General features: G+C 37.0%; 1 protein-coding gene across 5 annotated transcripts in view; it reads right to left on the reverse strand.

Moving 5' to 3' along the window:
- WASHC4 (WASH complex subunit 4) overlaps nucleotides 1–25142 on the reverse strand; it is a 42634-nt gene that overhangs the window by 11994 nt on the left and 5498 nt on the right. For 3 of the 5 annotated variants that reach the window (XM_030041512.2, XM_030041513.2, XM_030041511.2), the window contains exons 4-24: nucleotides 25004–25069; nucleotides 24788–24833; nucleotides 22351–22418; nucleotides 18860–18942; nucleotides 17735–17777; nucleotides 17102–17205; nucleotides 16333–16453; nucleotides 14637–14760; nucleotides 14410–14537; nucleotides 13563–13723; nucleotides 11209–11335; nucleotides 9736–9861; nucleotides 8336–8443; nucleotides 6373–6519; nucleotides 6189–6268; nucleotides 5160–5265; nucleotides 4220–4336; nucleotides 3080–3248; nucleotides 2788–2942; nucleotides 1159–1233; nucleotides 433–537 (exon numbers count right to left, since the gene is read on the reverse strand). In XM_030041512.2, the coding sequence (XP_029897372.1) occupies nucleotides 433–537; nucleotides 1159–1233; nucleotides 2788–2942; nucleotides 3080–3248; nucleotides 4220–4336; nucleotides 5160–5265; nucleotides 6189–6268; nucleotides 6373–6519; nucleotides 8336–8443; nucleotides 9736–9861; nucleotides 11209–11335; nucleotides 13563–13723; nucleotides 14410–14537; nucleotides 14637–14760; nucleotides 16333–16453; nucleotides 17102–17205; nucleotides 17735–17777; nucleotides 18860–18942; nucleotides 22351–22418; nucleotides 24788–24833; nucleotides 25004–25069 (2259 nt within the window). The remainder of the gene's footprint in view (nucleotides 1–432; nucleotides 538–1158; nucleotides 1234–2787; nucleotides 2943–3079; nucleotides 3249–4219; nucleotides 4337–5159; nucleotides 5266–6188; nucleotides 6269–6372; nucleotides 6520–8335; nucleotides 8444–9735; nucleotides 9862–11208; nucleotides 11336–13562; nucleotides 13724–14409; nucleotides 14538–14636; nucleotides 14761–16332; nucleotides 16454–17101; nucleotides 17206–17734; nucleotides 17778–18859; nucleotides 18943–22350; nucleotides 22419–24787; nucleotides 24834–25003; nucleotides 25070–25142) is intronic. The other 2 variants (XM_030041514.2, XM_030041515.1) reach the window with 2 other exon arrangements.

Genomic DNA, 25142 nt, shown 5'->3' on the forward strand with positions numbered 1-25142 from the left:
ATTGCATTTCTTCAAGATTTGCTTTAACTGCAGCAAAAGTATCTGTCTACTAAGTGTCAATAAGGAGAAACTTAGAGCATGCTAATTTATGCAGACAGCTTAGAAATTGAAATTTCACTATGCTAGTTTGATAAGTATTGTTTATCTTTACTGAAATCCAGAGTCCCACCAGAACATCTATATCATTATTGATGTGTTTTCAGATCTCATTAACTTTTATGTAACAACTGGAAGTGGCATACATCTCAAGAGGTTGCGACATTGATTTGTGTCACATCCAAGAACTGATTTTTTTTTATTAATACACACAGAGAACATTATTATTGCATTATTAAAATTGCACAACCAAATAAACCATTAGAAGATACAAGAGTTTGGAAGCTTTTGTGCGCTATTAAAATAAAATCCAACAGCAGTCCAAAAGATACTCACTGTTGTGTTCATTATTCCTGTTCCGTGAGTTCGAATTGAATTAGCAATGTGTCGGATATTGATAGTGTTCAAGTGTTTGTTATTACTTGTTCTTTCAATGAAGATCTGAAAGGCAGGAGGGGAAAAATGAGGTTATTTACCCAAAACTGATTCTGTGATAAATTATCAACCTAGGTAGCCCATTCCCTATTTTGTACTTTTGACCCCACTATATACCATAGCAATGAGTTCCACTACTGAATTATGTGCTATGAGAAAAAGTACTTCCTTTTCTTGAAGGAAGCTGCTCATTTTTGTAGTGGGCTCCTCATTTTCACATAGTGAGAAACCACAAAGGTTTGTTCCCTGTACATGTTCTCCATGTCATTCACTGCTTCATCTCTCTAATAACCCATTTTCAGATACCCTTTCTTCAAGTTGGAAAATCATATACTTAGTACGTCCTTATAGAGCACCCAATTATCCTTGCTGCCTTCTCCTAGCTTCACTGGAATATTTGACATGGAGTGATGCTACTGGCACACTGTACTCAAAATATGCTTAGAACATTCTCTGAGACCTATCTACAGCATCCCCAAAGATGTTTTTCTAGAGCAGCAATAGCTATTTTACAGCTTGCTATTATGTATGTTCAGCTTGGGTTTTTCTTACATGTATACTACTCTGCATTTCTCAAACCCTTCAAATCAGAGCCAAATCCAGGAAAAAGCATGGGATGTACCTTACCTGATTATTCAGATTGTAGAGGTAGCGGGATACAAAAACATGAATATTTCTCATGATTTCCAAAACATCCAGACCCTGAAACAATATTATCTATTGAGAATTATTATGATAAAAAATTCTCAAAAACTACTGACATGCCTAACCACTAAGGTGCACAAATACTATTTCTGTAGTTGAAAGCATTTTAGAAAGCAATGTTTTCGCGTTGCACAATGAAGAATCTTTTAACAATTTTCCTTCAGTGTCTGTAAGATAATTCTTACAGGAGAAAAAAGCAGCTTAGCTCACGTTTTAACATTTACACTTCTGCTGGGTTTTTTCCAGCTTCCCCTGAAAGTAAGGAATCCTCCAGTCTATTCCACAAACCCCAATTAAAAAAAAAAAAAAAAAAAAAAAAGATTTGGCTGTTCTTAGATTCCAGAAAATGGAATCTTGCCTTAGAAATTTCTATAGACACATAGATTTCTACAGAGACATAAGCAACTAGCTACTTTTTGATATCATTTTGCCCAACCTGTCTTGAAGACTGTAGTTTTGTATTTACAATATATGTTTTACAATTGTTAAGCTTGAAGGAGTCCCTTTAGTATCACTGTGCAGAGAGAGAATGCCATTTAATCTACACACTCTACTTCCAGTTGTGCCAAGGATTTTATCAGGATTTTTCTGGGGCTGGGGGGAATGGAGTGTGAGGTGTCTTTGTCTTGAAGTAAAGCTCATACCAGAATGACTGTTATGAAACCAATGTTGTGAAATTACTTAATTCTTTATAACAATGTGATGGCCAAATACTACCAATAGAAAGCTAAAGCCAGAAATAGAAACTAATCCACAGCACTTTCGTACCAAGAAGCAAAGCAGCTAGAGTTTTTAGTTCTATGCCCTCTTTCAACATAGGAAGACACAGCCATCATGAACGTTACAAAAAAAGAGGCTGTATTTCTAAGAGCTTTCACCAATGTGCTAACCCAGATGAGGGAATGAAGCCAACTGCCAAAGATATCCAAGATACTAAAACTCTTGAAGGCAATTCTTCAGAAATATGCAACTTTATTTCTTTTGCACCGATCCTGTAGCAGTTAATGCCTTCACCATTAACTTGATGAAACTACAACTCTACTCTGTATATAACCATGTTTAGCAGTTTCTAGGAGACACTGAGTCACTCTCCTACTAAGCTAAGTATAGATGTCCCAAAGTCCTCAATGTCCGGCCTGTGAAACAGTTTCTCTTGATGATCACTAAGCAGAACCTGCTAAGAAGCAAGCAATAAACCAGGGAGAAGACCCACCATTCAAAGGTCGTTCCAGATGTATTGCTTGCCAAATTGCCGATACTGAATTTTCAAGAAAACATTCTCTGACTTTGTATACCCAATTTCATTTTAGTAAATCTTATGTTAAAAAAAATGAATGATACAAGTCCAACATGAAATTAACTGATATTGGTATTATCTCCAAAGGTATATAAAGATCCTGTCTCAGAAGTTAACCAGAAATTATAGGTCACTTTTTCCAAAGAGTTCTCTAATCTTTGGTACTTTCATTTTAACGACTCAGTCCTTTGAATAGCTAGCTACTATGACAGTGTAATGGAACAAATGATATTCATATCTGGTGGGCACTGTACCTGTTCCAGAGTCTGGCTCGGAAGATGTGCCTCAGTCATACTCAAACCATAGCGTTGAGTTGCTAGGTTTCTCATTTCACTGTAGGTGGCCCAGTCATGAAGAGCTACAGTTGTTAAGTTGTAAAAGGTCTTGTCCAAATAGTGAGTTACATAAGCTGTAAACACAGAAAGATGAACCAAAATAATACTACCTATTTAGTTAGGGAAGCGTGGAAAGTAGTGAAAAGATATACTAAGCCAAAGCATAACAAAGATGAAAGTAATGGAATCAAGCAAATGTATAACTCCTCACCTTTTATGTCAATGAATCGATTGAAAAAACGTATTGGGTTCAGAAAGAAGAAGTGAGCTAGATCCTTCATACCAACTCTGAAGGGGTTTCTGTCATCAAGCTTTAGGTGTGTATGAACTGATAAGCGCAGGTCCTTTTCTATCTCTTTACATAATTTGTCCAGCAAATGCTATTCAGGGAAGTAAAAAAAACCCAAAAAGTCACATTCCATGTCCACTTACAATGCTCTGTTAGCAGAACATATCTCTCTCCAGAGATACATAAAAGACTAATTAAACTAGTGAAGACAGCTTTGCTTTGGCAGGGCCATACATGTCAAAGTGAATCAATACTTGGGAACTAGAAGGATATTTATTTCCTGTGTCTTGTTCTAGTATACAATAGCAAGAGAAAGCTACACAGCTCAGAAAAAGGTAAAGGTTTAGCTACCTAATGCCATTCTGCATATGGTTAAAACTTCCACATAGGAGTTTAACACAATTTAAACTTAAGTATTCTCACTTCTCATCTTCAGGAGAACCAGGCTAAGAGCTATCTATCCAGATAATAGTAAGACCCAAGTCAGTGAGGAAGAGTCTTGCAATAAGCAATCTGGCCTGACTTTCTGCAGAGTATGTAATGTTTGGTTTTGAACTAGTCAAACAAAAAAGAGTGGTTCAAAGGTTAAAACCTAGGACTTGGGAAATGTGAATTCACATTTTCTCTCTGTCAAACATCCCTTGTAATTCTAGATAATAATTCACTAAAGAGGCCACCTATGTTTACAGAGCCTTCACTACTAAAAGCCATGCATACATACTAAGAACAGGAGTACTTATTTTGGGCATTCATACAAGCAGAAGCTAATGTGACAAAAGGCACTCCTGTCTGCAGAGTCAAATCTGTAACTGAGGTTTTGCCAATTTATGTAATTAGAGTGCAGTATTTTCATGTTCCCAGCCAACAGAGATACCATTAACAACAGGTCTTAAATAACCAAAATCATCAAGTGAACACTTTCTTATTTATTAAAATACTTCACACCAACCTCAAAGGTCTCTGCTATTTTTATAGATCATATCAGGTTTGGTACAATAGATGCTGACCTATAAGATATTCCAAGCATAGCATTGCCTTTAATTTCTATTCTCAACACATTACCTCATTGAGCACTTCCATGATTTCTTTGTCATAGCATTCCAGAAGCACCTCGTAAGATTCTAAGTGTCTTGCCTGCATCATAGCAGGTACACAATCCCGTAGTGCACTAAACATATACTGGAAAAAGAAACTCTTATGCTTAATGAACAGATTGACAGACATATCAACAGTATCTCAAATAGTATTCAAAGCTAACAAACAAATCAGAATTGCTAGTCTTCCCACTTTTATTAAAAATAGACTTCATAAACCCTACTGAAGTTTCCTGTCCTTAACGTGTTCATCTGACGTATTTAGGTGCTTCAGATCCATTTACTGGAAGGTCATAATTATTAGCTATTTCATCTGAAATTATTTGCACTATATTCATTTTAGTACTGTAACTGACCATGGCATGCACAACACTGGAACAGATGATTGATTTTTATCAGGATTAGCATGCCAAAGTATGATTCATTTCTGCAGCAAATACTTGATCCTTCAAAGAGGGGAGGAGAGATGGGGGCGTGGAAAAAGCTACAGGACAACTATCCCACACAGCATCACTGAACACAGTGATACATGCTTTAGAAGTATGTAACCACAATGTGGAACAAAGGCTTTTAATGTTCAAGTCTAGCAAAAGGTGTTCATTTCAAATTAGAATGAATGAAGAGAGGAACAAAAAGACAGACACACAGACCCAGAGTTAACAATAGCAACCTGAGATTTTTAGAGCTATCTAACAGATATACTTTAATTAGATTTAGAACAAAGATTGCTTTTATATATCCTCCAGATTGAGAGATTTCTGCCTCAGTAGTAATTCTTACCTGGGTTTAATTTTTTTTTTTTTTGAGCTTGTTCCTTAAGAATTTCAGTCTAAGCTTTACCCTCTCATCCTCTGAATCCCTCCCACTACAGCGGCTTGTTAAACTAAGTTGCTAACATTATTACTTACATGCAGTCTAGCAGAATCAACTGCATTTTCATACACATCATCCAAATAGATTGGAAAGACTGCTCGATGCCAGTATAAGAAACGACAGTCACATTGTGCTCGAACTCTAGAATACAAGATTACTTATTAGACACAGATTGGAAGAAACCATTCTTCTAACACAGTGATATTTATTTTAGTGTGTTTAAACTAAAGACAGCTGCTTTTCAAGCCTAAGTTTTACATGGTTACTTTAATGTTCCAGATGCATTGTCCTTCAAAACAAAGTTCTTTAATAAAAAGAACTCTTTATTTCTTGTTTTCCACTAGGCTATTTATACATAAAAGGTACCTGCTTTAGAAAAAAGGTCTACTCAGTCTCTGAAAGAATTAAACCTTACATTACAGCAAAATCCTAAATAACTACTTTCTTATTGCATGCAATTAGTAGCCTAGAGGTCATATTCTAGATTTGTCCTGTTAAGTCAAAAAAGAGAAACAGCCCTCTCCTGATACAACCTGTGTACAACACTTATCCCAGGAATTTATCCCATGAGTCATCCACTGAAGGTGTTTGTCTCTCTCCATAAAGTACGGATGGAACCCAGATATTCACCTGGCTTTCACATGGCCAACATCATGTAACTTGGGTGTCCACTGAAACTACAGCAGCCGTAAAACATGGTGTCACATGTGAACTAACAGCCTGATCTCCCAAACAGACTGGTATTAACTCTTAACTCTTGGGTTTGGGTTAAGAGGAAGACTTTAGCTGAACATAAAGCCAAGTCATCCAAGAAAGTGACAGAATTTCTGAACAATCAGAGAAGTGGATTACCTAATTGGCAACAGTCAGGTAAAATATGACTTGCCCAAAGACCAGTGAGCTTCAGGCTTCGCTCTGGAATTCCTTCTGCACACCCCTAGTCTACCATACATGCAAAACACACCACCAGCATGCAGCTACCAGATTTTGCAATTCGCGGAGTGAAAATCCAGCTCCCCCAGTGACACTACGCTGCCTTCTATATATTATGTGCCACTGCTTACCGCTCTGTAAGTTCACTGATCAAGTCTAGTTTTTTCAGAACTAACTGAAGGGGAATGAGTTCTTCATCTTTAAAAGTTTTCTGTACAAATGAAGGGGGAAAAAAAGACAGACAAAACAAGATTATATTTCTTTATAACATACTACACCAAACAAGTAAAGGTCTGGAACAATCATGGCACTTACCATCTGTGTTCCCACACTTAGTGCAAGGGAAACAATTAGTCGCCTCTGTTTTGTACTTGGCCCGTTGAGGGTGTTCTCAGCCAACACCAAAGCAGAGAGGACATCCAAGCGTTGCTCACTGTACTTTTTATCAGAAATTACTCTTTTCTTGATAACAGAAAGACACAGAAATTCAGAGAAAAGTTACCTAAGTGCAAAAGCAATAGCTTACCTCTTCTTTCCAAAGCTTATGGACTTATCATAAATTTAGTATTTCTGCAAGCAAATTATGTTTTGCTAACAGAGCTAACTGAATCCAGATTCGATTACTATCAATTCAGTGGTACTACCTAGCTATACACTTTGAATAAGTGATATTCAGTATGAACATGGGTCAGGTCATACAGTACACAAATACTGTGCAAGCTGCATGTGACTGCATGCCAGTTTTAGTTCTAAGGTACAGGCAATTTAAAATTTTTAATTATCAGTGACTCCCTGTTGTTGGTAACAAAATCCAGTTTACAGCTGAACAGCCAGAAGATGTATAAAGATGGTAATAACGATAACTTACAATTTTCTACAAATTCTAATTTATCAGAAAGATTAAGCGCAAATACATGTGCATGAACAAATGAAGGGAACCAAGTCTTCTGGCTAAGAAGCTGAAGTAACAGACATATTTGTGAGTAGCAGCATAACTCAGAAGAGGTACAGTTTGACAAAAGAGTTAAAGAAAACCTCTTCTGATTCCGAGAAAGTACGTTCAACATGAAGCTCCTAACCTTACATGCTGAAGCTATGTTAGGTATATGCCTTAGATCTTACACCACTTAGAAAAAGAGTGGAGCAGATAAAAAAAGATTAGTACTAATGAACCCTTCTATTTACCAGCATTTGCCTTTTACATATATTTTCTGAGAAGTACTCAAAAATAACAAGAATTGTCCACAGATGTGTTCTCTTTGATACCCCTCAATTTACAAGTCTCAGCATATTTCTATGCTTTTAGAAATAATTTGTAATGCAATTACAGATATCATTTGGAAAGGTTAGGAAAGTTATCTAAATGTGTGTGAACTGTTTGTTTGAAGATAGTCTTTCTTAGTAGCTTTGAAGCTTGGAATTTCTTCAGTTCACACTACTCCTGATACATGTATGCACATATATATATATATACAGATCTCTCTCTGTTTTTCAGGAGTACAACTTTTTTTTTTTTACTTATGCTAGAAAATATGGAGATTCCAGATACATAAATCGAGACTGTGGCCAAATAAAAGGAAAATTTAATAGCTGCACTGGTATCAATAGCATACATCCTTTGTGATTCTGCTACTGAATATGATGAAAGAATAAAACAATCAGTAATACATCAGAACAGGTATGCTAAAGTCTCATTTTCCCATTTGCCCTGAATTCAGAAATTCAAGATTTGATAAGCAAAATGTATAGTAAACTGATCATGTTTATAGAAGGATATAATATGTAGGTACTATAGTGTCTCACCCTCAGAAGCCATTTTACCTCACAGCAAAATAGTGAATTTATGCCTGCATTACTCCTGTAAGCCATCATGTATTAACCACTGCTATTTTGCCAAGCAGACAAAGATTTAAATAAACAGCAGCCTGTTTGCTTAGACCTATAACAGATTGCTTTAAGAACGTGCATCAGAAAAGAGGTAAGAAAAGGTCAGTTTGTGAAAATCACTAGAAATAAAAAGAACACAAGAGGAACATGACAAGAGATGCAGCAACTTAGAGGAAGAGAGGAACCATTCTTGGTCAAAACTAGGTAACCTTGTATGTTATACAGTTTCTAGGGCAAAGCTCTAACCTACTGGAAAGCTTACGTATCTGTCAATTATGATACAGCACTACACTACAGATTTTGCAAAAGTAAGAAAAATAATTTAAAATTAAGATTTTTTTTTTTAAACACTTAGATAGGAAGATTAATTATTAGAACTTGGATTACATACCTTGGCTACAGAAATAGAGTGAAGAGCCTGATACTGCAGATGCTGAGCGATGTGCGTCACGGAATCTGCCACAACCATACTTCTTCGGTAAAACATGTGCTCTATTGCCTAAAGTCGATCCCAAAACACAATAGTTCATGTAGTTACTGAAATTGTTGCCTTTAGAATTTGGCTTTATGCTGGCTGACTCATCCACACTGCAAATACAGACTCTTTCCACTTTGTAATGTACTGTTAGTAGCAGTTGCAATTAACCCTTAGAAACTGAGAAAAAATCAAACCATTCAGGGGCATAAAAAAATGTTTCAGGACTGATCTAAGTTTGGTTGGGTTTTTTGTTTTGTTTTTAAATAATCCAGTTCTCTTCACCATTGATTTCTGAACTTCTCTCAAAACAGAGTATCTTCCTTTTGGAAAAAGTACCAGGAAAAGCGCATAGTCCTGCACCTGTGGAGGAACAATCCCATACACCAATATATACTGGGAGTCATCCAGCTGGTAAGCAGCTTGGCAGAAAAGGACCTAGGGGTCCTGGTGGTCTCCAAGTTGAATGTGAGCCAGCAGTATGCCCTTGCTGCAAAGAAGGCTAATGTATCATTGGCTGCATTAGACAAAGTGTTGCCAGCAGGTTGAGGGAGGTGATCCTTCCCCTCTGCTCAGCACTGGTAAGGCCACACCTGGAGTGCTGTGCCCAGTTCTGGGCTCCTCAGCACAAGAGACATGAACATACTGGAGATAGTCCAGCCAAGGGCCATTAAGATAATTAAGGGACTGGAGCATCTCACATGTGAGGAACGGTTGAGAGAGCTGGGACTGTTCAGCCTGGAGAAGAGAAGGCTGGGGGGGACGGGGCACAGAATCTTATCAGTGTATATAAATACCTGAAGGGAGGGTACAAAGAAGACAGAGCCAGGCTCTCTTCAGAGGTGCCCAGTGACAGGACAAGAGGCAATGAGCACAAACTGAAACACAGGAGATTCCCTCTGAGCATCAGGAAACACTTTCTTACTGCGAGGGTAACTGACCACTGGCACAGGTTGGTTGCCCAGGGAGGCTGTCGAATCTCCATCCTTGGAGATATTCAAAAGTCATCTGGACAGTCCTGGGCAACTGGCTCTAGGTGGCCTTGCTTGAGCAGGGGGAAGTTGGATCAGACAACCTCCACAAGTCCCTTCCAACCTCCGTTATTCTGTGACACGAACTAAGGAAGCTGGTTAGATGTTATGTAAAAATTGGTTCTAGCCCCCCAAATCTGTTCTCTAACCAAATCCAGTCTTGAACAAGCAGCCATCCATGCAACAACATTTCCCATCTCAGGGGGGGGTTTTAACATGTGATGTTTGATCAATGTTCTCTGTAAAAGCTTACATGAAATAAACAATTTTCATCCAGTGACCTACCTTCAGAAGTTCCACAAGTCTGCACAGAGCTTTCACTGAGGTTTTGGTCATAGGTTTTTGCATTGACATGTAGAGATTCATTGTAGTTTTAACGATGGTACTAAGACTGTATGCATAAAGAAAACCCTAAAAATAAAATGAGTACGGGGCGGGGAGGGGGGAAAGAATATTTTCACAACATATCAATCAGATACATCCTCTCTGTTTTCTTTCATACATGATAGACAGCTAACTTTTGCCTCGTCACACTAGAGAACCTACCACTTCCCTTAATAAGCAAGCCTGGGATCCCAAAGCTGAATGAGACCCTTTTATTAGCCAGACATTATGAAACTGCCTATGAGTCATTAGATCACCTCATCATTAACCTCTTCTAGAGCCATTCAAATTAAACATAGGTCAGTGAATTAATCACACAGCCTCAAAGGTCTAACAATTTCAGACCTATTGTAAACCAACCCACCAAAGCCCATTCCCCCCCCAAAACAGCTTATCACAAAAACAATCTAAAACTTCCAGATTCCATGGAGTAAATACACTGACAGTATTTACACAGTGCTACCCTTTCTAAACAGAACTGTCAATCCCACAATAAAAAAAAAAAGTGCAATCATTTCTAAATCAATGTATGCTAAGCTTTTAAATACAATGTCAATTACATACAACATGACAAAAATGTTATTCAACTTATTTCAAAGGAAAAGTAGTAACAACAAAAAAAGAGACTAGGAAAAGACAGCAAATGGTGTAGGAAACTCAATTCGCTAGAGAGCAAAATTTTAAGTCCACTGCAAATAATTCAAATATAAAAACCACAGATCCTAACACATGTATCTTTAGATACAGAAGATTCAGGATCATGCTTCTATCACACACCTATTCTCATCAGATTTCTGTCAGGCAGATAGATACATGAAAAACTAGCAAAAAATAAATTCAGAAATAAGATGCATCTTACATTAAGACTACATGCTGTTAGTAGGCCAAAAGAAAACCAGCTGCCTCGGAACGTAGTAAGATTCTTGCAAAGTACCATCACTAGGCAAAGCACAATGAAACAACACAAAACCTTTACTGGAAGTATGTTCTGTGCTAAATAAAACTAAATTAGACATTGGTTCAGTCCAACTTATGTACCTCATGACTGACTCAAAAGGAAAAAAAAAAACCAAAACCTTTACTACAGTGGAAACAAAGCTTTCTTGATTTCTTAAGTCAAGAGAAAAATTCAAAGTTTTAGCCACTGAGTTGTAGTCAGATTCACTTTCCCCACATGCCTTGTGGAAAGACCTTTTACAGATTTACTTAAAAGAACATCTACTGGGCATTTAAAGTTTTAGAAGAATTCCCACATTGTAAAATAACACACTGATGATCACTGAACTTCTGTGATTTCTTTTTATGTTCGACAACTTGCACCAAGACATGTTTGCTGCATCATTTGCTGCATCACCACATTTAAAGACTGCACACCTGGATGAAGACATTGCAGCGGTTAGAAAGATCTTCAGCAAATTTATCGACGCGTTGCTCCTTTGACAAGATAGATTCCATTTTTGTCATCCATGAGCTCACAAAAACATAGTATGACTGCATATCTCTGGAGGAGGAAAACAAAAGATTGTTGTTCACTTCAAATAAGAAGAGTATGAGGATTTTCTTTTCTCTTTCCAAAGCTTAAATTCTTGCAAGGGAAACATGTTAAATCTTCAGTCCCCAAAATAATAACTCTCCATTCCCAGAAGTATCAGAACCTCATACCCATTTACATTTTAAATTCTCTATAGGTAAGTATTAGTTAGTCTGCCAATTATATCTGTACAAGCATATTGGAAAGATTCAATATAATTTATCTTTCAAGAGAACAAATGGCCCTCTTAGCAGTACATATGCTACACTATAAATTAAAACAATAAATAAAACTTCTAGAAAATGCTTTTAAACACTAGACAAAAAAAGTCCTACACTGATGTTAATTTTTTCCTCAAGTTTTAATTTGTTATATACATATATATACACACACACATAAATATAACTTGTCATTACATCAATGCCAGACTGGACTGCTCTTAAATAACATAAATCTCCAGAAGTTAATCTGCTTAGATTACACTAGTTGTAATTAAATGTTTAAATAGAGTTCACTTTTAAAACTGCTATTTATTCCATGCTACAGAATTGTGACACTGCAATACTACTTATTGTAGCAGTTATAGCAGGAATGTATTCAGGTCATTGATTATGACATCAAAAAATTACACTTTAAGGAGTACTCGTATTTAAGGCAACAGTCCAATTACCAAAGGCAGGGCAAGAATTTGTAAAAAAGCAAGAAAAAGGTATTGGCAGAATTCAAATCAGCAGATGCAAAATCTAGATTTTATTACAATATCCTCAAAATTGCGCGTCCAAAGAAGGGCAAAGCAGCTGGTGAAGGGTCTAGAGAACAAGTCCTATGAGGAGCGGCTGCTCAGGGGAGACCTTACTGCTCTCTACAACCTCCTTTCAGGTGGTTGTAGCAAGGTGGGTGTCTATCTCTTCTCCCAGGTAAGAAGCAATAGGACAAGAGGAAATGGCCTCAAGTTGCACTGCCCAGGGAAGTGGTTAAGTCACCATCCCTGAAGGTATTTAAGAGACATGTAGATGTGGCCCTTAGGGACATGGTTTATTTAGTGGTGGACTTGGCAGTGTTGGGTTTACGGTTGGACTCTGACCTTAAAGGTCTTTTCCAACCTAAACGATTCTATTATTTTATGAAATATCTGTGAATTCCCAGATCTTTTTTTTCAACCTTTTCTTAAGATTAAGAGCTGCGACACATGATTTGTACCACTGCCCAAGACCAGAAGCAAAGCAACAGTGCAATTATGCTCCATCCAGGAATTAAAGCCCAGGAAAGAATTCAGTCAGAGCTCTTGACTCTTCCTGTGGATGCAGGGACATAAACCAGGAAGAGGTGGATTGAAACAGAAACTGGGCAGTAGTGAAAATAATCTGCCAGAGGATCATGAAGGCATGGAGTTGCTTTGCCCCCCCGCCCTCTTGCCCTCCAACCCAGTTCTGTCAGCTTGTATACAGGGTTGGAAGACAACCTGCAAAATCCAAGTTTCTACTTCTATTCCACGGACCCTATTTTCCACCTTCTTATTTTGGTCTGCAACATAAACAGAAATCTTAGCCCTGTTATCTCCCTGTGCAGTGCAGCACACTTGTTCATAAGACTGACAACTAAAAAAAATTCCAACTCATCTTTAAACGTATTTTGAAAAGAACTTAGAGAAGGAAGTAACCTGCAAACTACATGCAGAGCACAAAACAAGAGAAGCCTTTTCCAATAAAGATAATTTCAAAGACCATTAAACAAGCAATTAAAACAGTCATGAAGAACGAAAAGCTTGCAAAGAAAGTATCATCACCAGAGAAAAACTCCTCTATAAGCCTGCTAGCAACTTACCTCCAACACATAGAAAGCAGAGAGCCCTAATAGAAAACAAAGCAGCTTAGGTTACTAGACACTCGTTTAAAAAAAAGGAAGTCGAAAGTATGGAAATAGAAATAACTGCAAGAATCAAATATTTAGAACTGCCGGGAACATTGTTATTTTGGTGACATAACACACATTCTTCTGAAAGCATGACATGAAAAAAGATTAGTTTTGACCAACACTTTTTCAGCAACATTAACACACACATATTGCTGCAGTGAGGTGGAAAAGTTAACACCACTGAGCAACACTACACAACATGCTAGTACACTGAATGAAGAAACTTATGTGTTTATAAACTATTTGCCAAACAGTATCATGAAGCAGTATTTAGGAAGCATACTTGGTAAGTGACTGTGCCTTCTGCTGTAGAAAGTTCTCCCTTTGCATTTTAACTGTATGAATACTTTTCTTGTCCAGAAGTTTGGCAGCAGCTGGTATCTTCTGAATCAGGAAGTTGTCAGCAAACCAGATAATGTTAGCAGTTAATGTGATGGCTGGTACCTGGAACAGGGGGGAAGAGAAAAAAAGGGGATAAATACTGCAAAGTAGCAATAAACATAAGTAACTACAACAAATACTATGCCACCATGCATGTCTCTTATGCATATTTTGAAACATAACACACAATTCAGTTTATTTCTGCATAACCAGTTTCTACAAAGTATTATGTTCATGTTAAAAAAGGCCTGTCTCCTAGAAGTCCACTAAGGACACCACTGGCAAAGTTATTACCACTCTCAGTGATTCTAGACAGCATTAGAGAATTTAATAATTTCTTAATACCACCCGATATGAAAAAGCTCCAATCACCTTTGGACTTAGAGGTCTTTCAAAACACATGTTTTTAGCCAAGGTCAAAAACCACAGAATTCAGTCCCACAATACTCATAACTCGAACAATTTTTTGTCCTCAGTGCCACATTAATCTTAAGAAACATTTTAATGGTAATTTCAAGTTATTTTACCTTGCTGCTACGTGAGCACACAGGTTTTAGACCATCTTTAAAAGAAAATGGGGAGGAATTATACAAAGTAGAAAAATCTTAATTCTGCTTTCTGACTTGTTTTGGTAAATTGTGTGTTCTTTCTTCTCCCAAGTCTGTGCTATGCAACTAAGAAAATTATCTACTTCATTACTGAAGATTTTTTCCCCCTCTTAATTATTGACAAAAGAATAAAGCATTCACCTTTTTACAGACATCCAACAATGACTTGTAGAATTTCTTGTCTATGGTCCGAAAAATCTGAAAATGCAGTACAAAGAGGCCACAGATGCCCACATATTTGTCTCTCTGGTCAATTTCTGAAGGTTCACCTGCAGAAATACACTTGTTTTGAAGTCTACTCCCAGACAAACAATACAAACATTTTTAGAAACAGTGAAGCTGGCAGGAGAAGCATGAGCTTGAATTACCAAGTTTGGCTTCAACATTTGCAAAAGCTGTGCGAAGAGTATGAGCAAATTCTTCAGCAAATGTGCTATTCTTCGACACCGACACTCCACCATTTACAGAATCAAATTGTTGCTCTATACAGGCCTGAGCAAAAAGGAAAAAAAGCATAACGATAATGCCATGAATTCTGGACCTTAAAAGAATACTGATTTTGGAAGAGAAGAATACTGCAAGAGCACATTGATTTAAGACCAACCTGAAGTTAATCTTAAGCTTCACAACATACAGATTTTTAACTATGCTTAAATTATTTAGTATAACAACAGAAAACATTTAAAACCTCTCTTATACCTAACATTAAAAAACCAAAACATTTTATTTACTTCACATTTCTGTTAAGGGGCATTTTTAAAGAAACCACTTGATGTGCCAGTGGTAAGAAACTAGATGCATATTTGCTTTATTACATTATAACATGTTACTAACTATCCATTAACTAAACAAGATTATCATGCAAGTTGCTTGTAGGATGTGGTTCATGAACTAGTAGCATAAAACCCCACACCACTGGTGGCAGTTTAAAAAAAAAAAAAAAAAAAAACAAACACCAACAAACCCCCCCCCCACAACTTACCGAACCCCACACAATAGTAAAAAGAGACACACACTTCAGATTTTCTAAAGACGTTAGAAAAGTCTTTAATGGAATTGTATTTAAGAATATTTTTCATGTATTTTTGCTAGGAAGGGCCATTTGCAGGACAGGAGGGGAAACTTCCTGAATGAATACCAGACAAATCCTACTGATGACTCAAACATATAATGAAGCCTTTGTACTAATGCAACGCTAGAGATACGTAACATGAAAAATGGATAGCTGGTAGCAATGTCCTTTGAAAGAATAAGACAAGTTGTGCTTAATTATTTATCTACCATTTCCCTTTTGGAGGCTTTTAAGAACAAAAACCTTCTTCCCTATGCCATCTAAGACGTAACAGTAAGAACTGAGCAACAGTTCTGTTCGGTTGACTCTGCTGGGACCAGATTCAGCAATGCTATCCTCTACCTGCTATGCCACAACATCCAATTTCAGTGTCTCAAATACACACTTTGAAAAAAAAAAAAAAAAAGATGTCTTCTTGCATGAACACATTTAAGTTAACTGTATTGAAAAAGTAATAATCCTTCTCATCCACCCGTACACTTGCCTATTTCAGAGGTATCCACCACTGAAGTGGTACCTAATGACAGCTAGCTGTCATTCCTGCTAGGAATGACAGAAAATATGTAACAAGAGGTCACACCTAGCGTATTTTGAAGATTACTGAGGAGACTTTAAAGTCCAGCTAAAATAAAGTGGACCTATGCTATGTCAGCCAGCCTGCTATTAAAATTTCTGGTGAAAAACAGACACTCTGATAATACACAGTTCTAATGCCAAGTTGTCTGCATTTCTTTAATTCTGCAAAAGAGTAAGCATTAACTGCTACCATTCAAAGCCTGGCACAGTTCTAGTACATGAGAAGAGCAAGGAAGGATCTTACAATAGAGCCTTTTTATTTTCCCCCCATGCACAGATGCAAGAGCCAAATTCACACATCACTGTATCCGGAACAAAACAAAAATAAAAACGAAAAAAAAACCAACCATTCTAAAAAGAGTGTCACTTTAATGTAATAGTTTCCCCTATCGTACTGGGAACATTAATTTCATTACCTGAAATATCATTCCATCAAGCAACTGGCATTCCAGTTTTAAGAGTAGCTTTTCAAATGGCTTCAGTTTATCTTCTTGAATCCCAAACTTAGAAGGGTTGTGATGGACAGATTTTAGCAGCCTGTAAGGAGTAGGTGTGGAACACATACATACAACACAATTAAAACATGCTAACGGTTTTATATTATCAAAATAGTACAGGATATAAGAGTTGAATTGTTGAATTGAATTGACAATTCAATTCAATTGACATCTGTGCCCAGCAGCAACTCCAAAATTAAAAAAAAAAAAAAAACCCAAACAAACAACCACTAGGTCTGTATAAACCATTTGCATTTGAAAAACTCCCATTTATTTAGGTTTTCAATGAAACTGAGTTGTTATTCCACTAATTTAACTACCTTTATAACTGTTGACTCTTCAGCTTTTACTTAAATCTGTATGCCCATCCCCATAATCAATATGGTTAGGGATGGTCTCAGATCACTTCTGTACAAAATTAGATTTCTTATTGAATATATTTTAAACCCCATCAACCCTTACTCTGTTTGTCAGGATGCTTACCATGTATTGTAAATGTAACATTCAGCACTTTAAAAACTTACTGGTGCTGTTAGGAGGACACAGTGGGAGCTTAGCCCTGCTCTTCATTGAGATTTCTGGAAAACTCTTGGGGCTACCAAAATCCATGTTCCCACACTGACTTTCTTGGAACACACGCACATGTTTTTATGTTGTGGGAGTATTTTTCACACCTTCAGAGACACACCTCTTATACATGGTCCAGTGATCTTTCAGAGTGGCATGATTGTCAATTATTTCATCCAGAGTGATTAAGACTGTCAGCAACTCTCCCAGATGCTCGTACATTGCCTGTTAAAAAAAAAAAGAAAAAAAAAAAAAGGACTGTAGTTATTGAAAAGTTTATTGCAGTCATGCATGGTGTATAAAATTTCAGTTCCTTTCAATATATTGTCAGCCAACAAGACATCAGCTAGAGAGTTAAGTCAGATTTCTTAGTTTGGTAGCTTAAAGATTTAGTATTTCTTGTAGTGACACAAGGAATGTTAGTTTGCATGCAGGCACTGCTTTAAGTTCACTCATCTATTTCAACATTGAAGGTAGGATTTTTAAAATTGTCTACACGCAGAAGCACATATTGCACACAATAAGGGAGCATGCAAACACTTTTCCGCTAAGAAAGGTAGAATATGACAGACATGGAGATACCAGCCCTTTCCACATAAAAGCCAGAAAAAGCCGATTAGCAAAATAAAACCCTTAAAGGAGATTCCACGTTGAAAGTTGTACTGGAAACTCACTTTCTCACTGCTTTTCTCAGAATTAAGGATCAAGACATACATATATTAACATAAGCAAAAGGGTTCAAAATCATTCCCACCTGAAAGTGAACTCCAGATGTCTCTATAATTTTAGGTGCATTCCTGTAAATAAAATTAATATTTTAATGACTTTTTAATGCTTAGAACAGAGCATATTTATCAATTCTGTATCACAGTGTGTTCTTTGTTTCTTGGGGTACGTATTTCTTCATTAACATAGTAACTTCAGAAAACAAAAGAACCTCAAAAACTGATTAAAAGTATATGCTATGTGAAATCTGTGTACTAGGATCAAATTTAATATTGCATTTTCAAATGTATAGCACGTGACTGGTTCAAACCACTGATTGCATTCAGTGCACATGTATATCAGCAATTACCAGTTCAGTTATGCTAACAGCAAGTAGCCTTGATACATACAGCCTTATGGCCAAAAAGTACAAAATCACTTCACATATTTAATCAAGCCATGTCCAAGCTACACATTCAGCCTTGTTCATTCAGCACCATATAGAAAATCCACCTTATGCTGTAGTGTAAGGCAAAAATGAAAACAGCAAATAAACTGAGAAGAATGATGTTATCCTGTCTGGGGCGGGGAGGTGGGGGGCAGAAATCAAGAGCCCTGCAGTTATATTCAGAGCTAAACCCAACAATTCTATTCAGAGCTAAACTCTCCTCAGTTTTTAGAGGAGCTAAACCCAACAGCCCTTCCTAAGTTCAACTTCAGGTGTTAAAACCATGGTTGTTCTGTGAGGAATATATCTACCAAGATTTACATATTTAAAACAGCCTGCAGAAGTGATCTGATTTTTAAGCTTCTGAATCTACTGGTATCCACTGTATCAGTCAACAGAGGGAATCTCTCTCTCAAACAGAGCAAGGATAAAAGTAATAATATCTCTTAACCATAAAGACTAAGTGCCTCCGAAGCACAAATTCCATCAAAAGATGACAAAAACACAAAATTCTTGCATCTCATTATATAAAAGCACTGCCTTTTCTGAAAATAAAACAAATCCACTTCCATAATAGCTTATGAAACGCAAACTTGCACAGCAAAGCACTCTCCATATCTCTAGACAACAATATTCAAAAAATGACCATGCCTTAGACAGCACATTTGTATTTTATACATTTGTTTAACTACATAAAAACAATATAGCATTTTAGGGAATAATTACTTGTTGCTGGTATAGAGAACAGCCAACTGATGCACTACATTCACCACCACTTCGTAACATCGGGTAACAAAGCAAGACAGCTCCTGAAATACAAGAACATAAAATGCATGTGTATATATATATATATATAGACCCTCCTCATACCCAAGTTGTCATTACATCCAAAACACTGAATATAAACCACTGAACTTGCAGCCCAAGCTCCAACTACAGCCCTCATCCAAGTCAGTGGACAGACCTACAGCAGGATGGAAAACAGCCTACTAACAGCTCCAAAAAAGGATCTGGGACTAAGCTAAGAAGCTACTGAACACAAGCTTCCAGTACAACTTGGATTATTTATACTATTGGTTCAATTTATGACAGACAGTAAGAAGTGACTTGACAACAGCGCACAAGTACTTTCAGAGAGAATAACCCTGATAGCAAAGGCTGTGCTTTTTCCCACTGGATTCAAGAGTCATGCTCTGGGAGCTGGTGATAGCCGAATTCAAATTAGAAATTAACACAGAAGCCTGTACCTACTGCAAGAGTGATAAACCACAGAATACTGCTTTAAAAAAAAAAAAGATAATGTCTTTGAGAGATATGCTTGATCAAAGCAGAACTTGAGCTCAGTTACATAGTACAAAATGAGAAAGAACAGCCCAACTCTGACCACACAAAGGACTATCTTAATTTCTATGATGGATTTTAACATGGCATTCCTTGAGCAACAACAAGATAAATGAATTCAAGTTTCCCTTAACTGCAATAATATTTGCTCATTAATGCACCCTATAATCCCATCAGGGAAAAGTCAGCATGTGATGAGTCTAGCCAGTCAGCACACAGATGGCTTCATAGCAGACAGCCCACACTGGCTAACCAGCCAGCCTGCCGTTCTTGCCAGAAGACTGACCAACAGCTGAATTCTGTCTTCCTCTCCATCAAAAAATAGAAGGCAGAAGCCCAAATAAGATCTATTAGTCACCAGTTTTCACAAAACATAAAAGTGTCATTACTTCTTATACTTGTATTGTTCTAACAAATGCAGCTGAAACAAGCCAACAGATTCCAGAGGAATGGATTAATAGACAATTGAGATCATGTTTCCTGGGAAAGGGGCACCCGCTGCTGTTTTAAAACTTCCAGGAAATAGTCCCAATTTAACAGCACATGCATATTAGCAGTTCATAATACAGACGATATTATTTTATCAGTTCTTCAAATACACTATCTTCTGCAGGATCAAGAGTACCTAACTAGTGTTTCACAGCAATATTTTGATAATTTAAAAAAAAAAAGTTTTGACATAGCGAATTTGAGGCTATTGCATCTAGTTAATCAAGAAATCTTGAACTCAGAAAAGCCAATAAACCCATACGTGGACATTAGCTCTATTGTCATATTTAACCCCAGGCAGCAACTAAGCACTACGCAGCTGCTGACTCACTCCCCCTCAGTGGGATGGGGAGAGAGTAAGAAAAACACACACACACACACACACACACACTCACGGGTTGCAATAAAGACAGTTTAATAGGACAGAAAAGAAGGGGAAAATAATAATAATAGTAATAGAATATACAAAACAAGTGATGCACAATACAGTTGCTCACCACCCACTGACCTGTGCCCAGCCAATCCATGAGCCACAGTGTCCCCTGGCCAACTTCCCCAGTTTATATACTGGGCATGACATCATACGGTATGAATACCCCTTTGGCTCTTTTAGGTCAGCTGTCCTTGCTGTGTCCCCTCCCAGCTTCTTCTGCACTCCCAGTCTCCACTGGCAGGGCAGTATGAGAAGCTGAAAAGTCCTTGACTTAGTATAAACACTACTTAGCAACAACTACAACATCAGTGTGTTATCAACATTATTCTCATCCTAAATCCAAAACACAGCACTATACCAGCTACTAGGAAAAAAATTAACTTTATTCCAGCCAAAACCGGGACATCTAGGAAAGCAACATTTCACCCCTTCTGTCATCTTCATTTGTATTTTCACACCACCCTTGGGGATATGCTTATATCATTGACCAGAACAGCATTTCCCAGTCTATGGATATAGACTACTACTGAGTGGATTTAGGGGAACACACAGTTGAAAAAGAACAAACTACATAAGGAAAAAGTTTTCCTCGTAGCTTTACCCAAAGCAATACACACCTGTTAGCACAGCAAGCCTCCCTTTGGGGCAACATCCTGCATCTCCCTTCTTTCCAAAGTTGCTCAACAATCAGCAAGCCATCGTAGCATACATAAAAAGGGGCGCAGAAGCAATACTGCTATATTTTTGTGTAGTGTTTACCCTATAAATATACACTTCAGCATATACCCCATTAATAAACATAAACTTGTTCTACAGAGTGGGTTTGCAATGCACATAGATATCCAGACAGCCAGTCACCCTGCTCTCAACTTCCACCTAGACAGAGCATCCTGGCAGGAAAAAAAAAGTCTGGAAAAACACAAATGTACAGTAACCCCATTTCAGAACCACTAAAAGGTCTCGAACATCTGCTCCAAAAGAAATAGAGGATGAAGGATGAAACTGACAAAGCTGATAGGACAAAAAGCTTGAAAAATGGGGAAAAAAATGTCCCAAGATACCCTAAAACTAACTGTACTTGGGCATGGTAAAAGAGGTTGAGAAACAACTTCCTATAGCATTCAACCTGTTATGACTCAGTAAATGACTACTGCCATACTACTATACACCAAGAACAGCAATTTTAATCTTTGTTAAACTAGAATGTTTAAACGTTCTGGAAGCTTCCTGTATATTCTCTGCTTCAACACAGAGATTTCATTACAAGCAATACTGCATAAAAACAGAGACATTTTTGGGAACAGGACAGTCACTTTAGCTATGCTAAAGATAAGAAAAATTTCACAGTAGACTGAAACCCCAGAGCACAGGAAATCTGCAGAAGAAACACAGATCCTGTTTTCATGCAAAGGACGCTGATAACAACCAAGCTGTAGAGGAAATCAGTGCTCTTCCCTGAAAGTCTGAATGAGGCACAAGCAATTTTTTTCCAGGTACATGTTTTAATTTGCCTTTTTTTATTAGCTAAAAAAAGATGTGTAAACAATTAATCCATTCCCAATGCTCAATGAAAACTAAAACTTACTAATCAAAACCATAAAAATAGATAACTTTACCATCAAATGAAACAACCTCAATTTACCTTCTCTTACCAAAATTTTAAGTAAATTCTAATTTCTTTGAGCAATGATTACACAAACTGTAATTTCTTCTCTTGTTAGACTTCCAGAGTTTTAGACAAGTATAAAAAAAAAACCCAAACCAACGTGTGATACATCAGCTGGTTGTGACAGGTTTGCATGCAAAACATAGTAACGTATCAAATGACTGCAATGCCTTTCAGCAAGATGCAAGCAGGATACTGCAGACTGTTAAATCCACTTTGCAAGTAAAATTAAGAGTGTAACTGCTGCCAAAAAAAAAAAAAAAAACAACCCAAAAAAACATACTCTACCTGCAAGAAAGAAACAAATCTTCCCATCTGTATTTGGCAATCTCCCTCAACCATGCTGGAATCTGTGGCTTAAAAGAAAACATTTGTCACCACTTTCAAAAGCCTGTGTTATACCTGTTAAATTAACATTGAAACTTGCCCTCCAAGCCAATTGTTTGTCATACAAGTGGAGCACACTATTATACACATACTGATGGAGCCTTAAAAACTTTTAATTTTGCTTTCCTAAGCTGGACTTATTTTTGAAGTTTCTTTCTTATTAAAAATTACATTGTTTATAAGTTAGACGCAAAGCAGGAAAAAATCTCCATCACCTGAAAGAAAATAAAGAATATGAAACATAATTCTTTAAAGGCAATATATATTATAAACTTTTATATAAAAGTTTCCATTTTAAAAAGTTTGTATGAAAGTACTAGGTATTTATATTGCAAGGAACACCCACTGGTAATTATTTACTGAAAGAATATACTACACCACTAATCAGAAGAAAAAGCTGTGCAGCATACAATTTCCTCAAAAAATTCATTTTCTTCTTCCTACTTATCATCCTGCATAAAACAACCGGATCATCACCATAGCTTCAAAGCATTACCTGTATGACAAAGTACACTAACAGGATACTATGAAACACAATAATTATATCACCAATGCCAAATTGTTTCAGTCAGCTGGAGCAGTTATAATACCACCTGACAAAATACAGTCTTTTTAATTTGATGACAGATTCCTGCTCTAGACTTGAGATTTTTCTATTGGGCCACACTGTGCAAAAATGGCTTACAATTGCAAGTTTACCTGCAGAAGAAATGCAGGTCTTATTGCTTCATAAAATGTTCTTTTAGACCAGTCACCAGAGACTAAAGGAGTCTCCATACTTCTGTAAGATGGAGCTCTGGGACAAGATTCTAAATATTGCATGCTTCCCCTTTACACACTTTATGTAACCTTTACTCTGTTTAGTGTATGTCCCAAAAAAATCTGTCCAACTGTTTATATTTCAACCATCCTTGAGCCAGTAACTTTGCCAGCTGTTCTAAGTAAGCAAGCTTTCTGTCATTAAAGCAGATGCTACACGGAGGAATATGGAAGCGGAGAACATAATTTCTGCATCCCTACCTAACCCGCAGAAGGCTGACCTCTCAGTTCCTGCCATTCTCAAGCATTCCCTGCAGAACTCCCATCAGGAACAAACTGCTGCTGTAATATGTTAATCTGCAACAGTCTGACTTCTTTCATGCTAGAGACATGGAGAAATTTTCAGGGATCCCCAGTATAATTTTGGCAGCATATCACTTTCTTTTAAGATATTTGAAACCACATCTGATAAGAAGTGAGAATCTGCTAAGGGAAAAAAAACAACAATAAAACAAAACCCCCACACTTTTTCGTGTTCCCTAACTGAAGCCATCTTATATAGCACCTAAAAGAATGATAAATAGTCCCTAGCTCAAAGATTTCACATTCCCCAATACTTCTGTCACAGTCAAGGCTCCTGGAAAGCTTTTAAAAAGCCCTTTTACAAATGAATGAAAAGGCCTTCCCTTTCTCTCAAATTTCTGAAATAGAAAACAAAGTTAGGTGATATATCCTTAAATCAGCTCATTAATATATTCAAGCCCTCAGGACCAAGATCTGTGCTTATTCCCAGACTAGCATCCTTTACGGTGGAAGCTTAAGACCAACCCTTCGCAGGAGTTACCAGTTTAAATCCAAGACAAAAAGCAGCTTTCACCTAAAGCAGGGTCTCATGACTTGTCAATTGAATTGACTTGTAATCACTTATGCCCCTGTATTACATCGTGGTTGGTCTAAACAGTAATACAAGCACTGTTACCTGCACTTGAAGGGCAGGTGACATTAACACTGCAACTCCTCTTGAAACAACTATGGTTGCATAAGTAAAGTAGGCAGGACTTGGTCCAACTTATTTATTAATGGTTTCATTGGTTTATTACAATCAAATTACAGATTTATTATTTTACTACAACTGATATAAAATCCAGTCCCAATAGGAAAGAAGCTGGTTTAGGATGTGTTTACATGTGAAAAACAGGTTTTCAATACATTACTTTGGAAAAAATATCTGCTACAGTATACAAGCTGTACATTATACATTTCATACAACCTCAACAGCCCATACTGCCTACTTCTCATGTAAATAAAGCTGCAACAAAACTTCCTGTTAATGTAACAATACTTACTGCAGGTAACAGGGCTTTACAGATAAATCTTAATTCTTACCTTAAGCTAACTCAGGACAGTTACAAGACACTAACATATATCCCTATAACCTCAAAGTCTGTTATTTGGTGTTCATCAAAGCTACAGAGAAAGCATGTACCTGTATTATAAAGTCACACTTATTGTAGCATTTAATATAACCTGAAGCAGTAACATAAAACTACAAACTTTTACAGTAAAGGGAGCTACTTACCTCCTTCTCCATAAAACAAGAGGCCATTATAAAATTTAGTTTCTGCCTAACAACAAAAGCAGAAATTTGTTTTTTAATAAATAGGATATATGTAATCATGCTACAAAAATTTAGACATCATATCTTGTTTCTTTACTGCTAAAGAATAAAACTATATATCAGCTTGCCAATCTGCAAACATTTTCATACAAAGTAATAAAAGACAGCTGAATTTACCTCATATTTTAACTTCTTGATTTCACAGCAAAGAGCAGCATACACAGTTATTACTTTGTTTAGAACCTAGATTCAAAGGAAGGAAAAAAAACACACAGATTACAAATAGATTCACATTTAGAGGGCTTGGTTTTAGTCA

Source organism: Aquila chrysaetos, chromosome 17 (assembly GCF_900496995.4).
Source record: "Aquila chrysaetos chrysaetos chromosome 17, bAquChr1.4, whole genome shotgun sequence".
In the NCBI taxonomy this organism is placed as follows: domain Eukaryota; kingdom Metazoa; phylum Chordata; class Aves; order Accipitriformes; family Accipitridae; genus Aquila; species Aquila chrysaetos.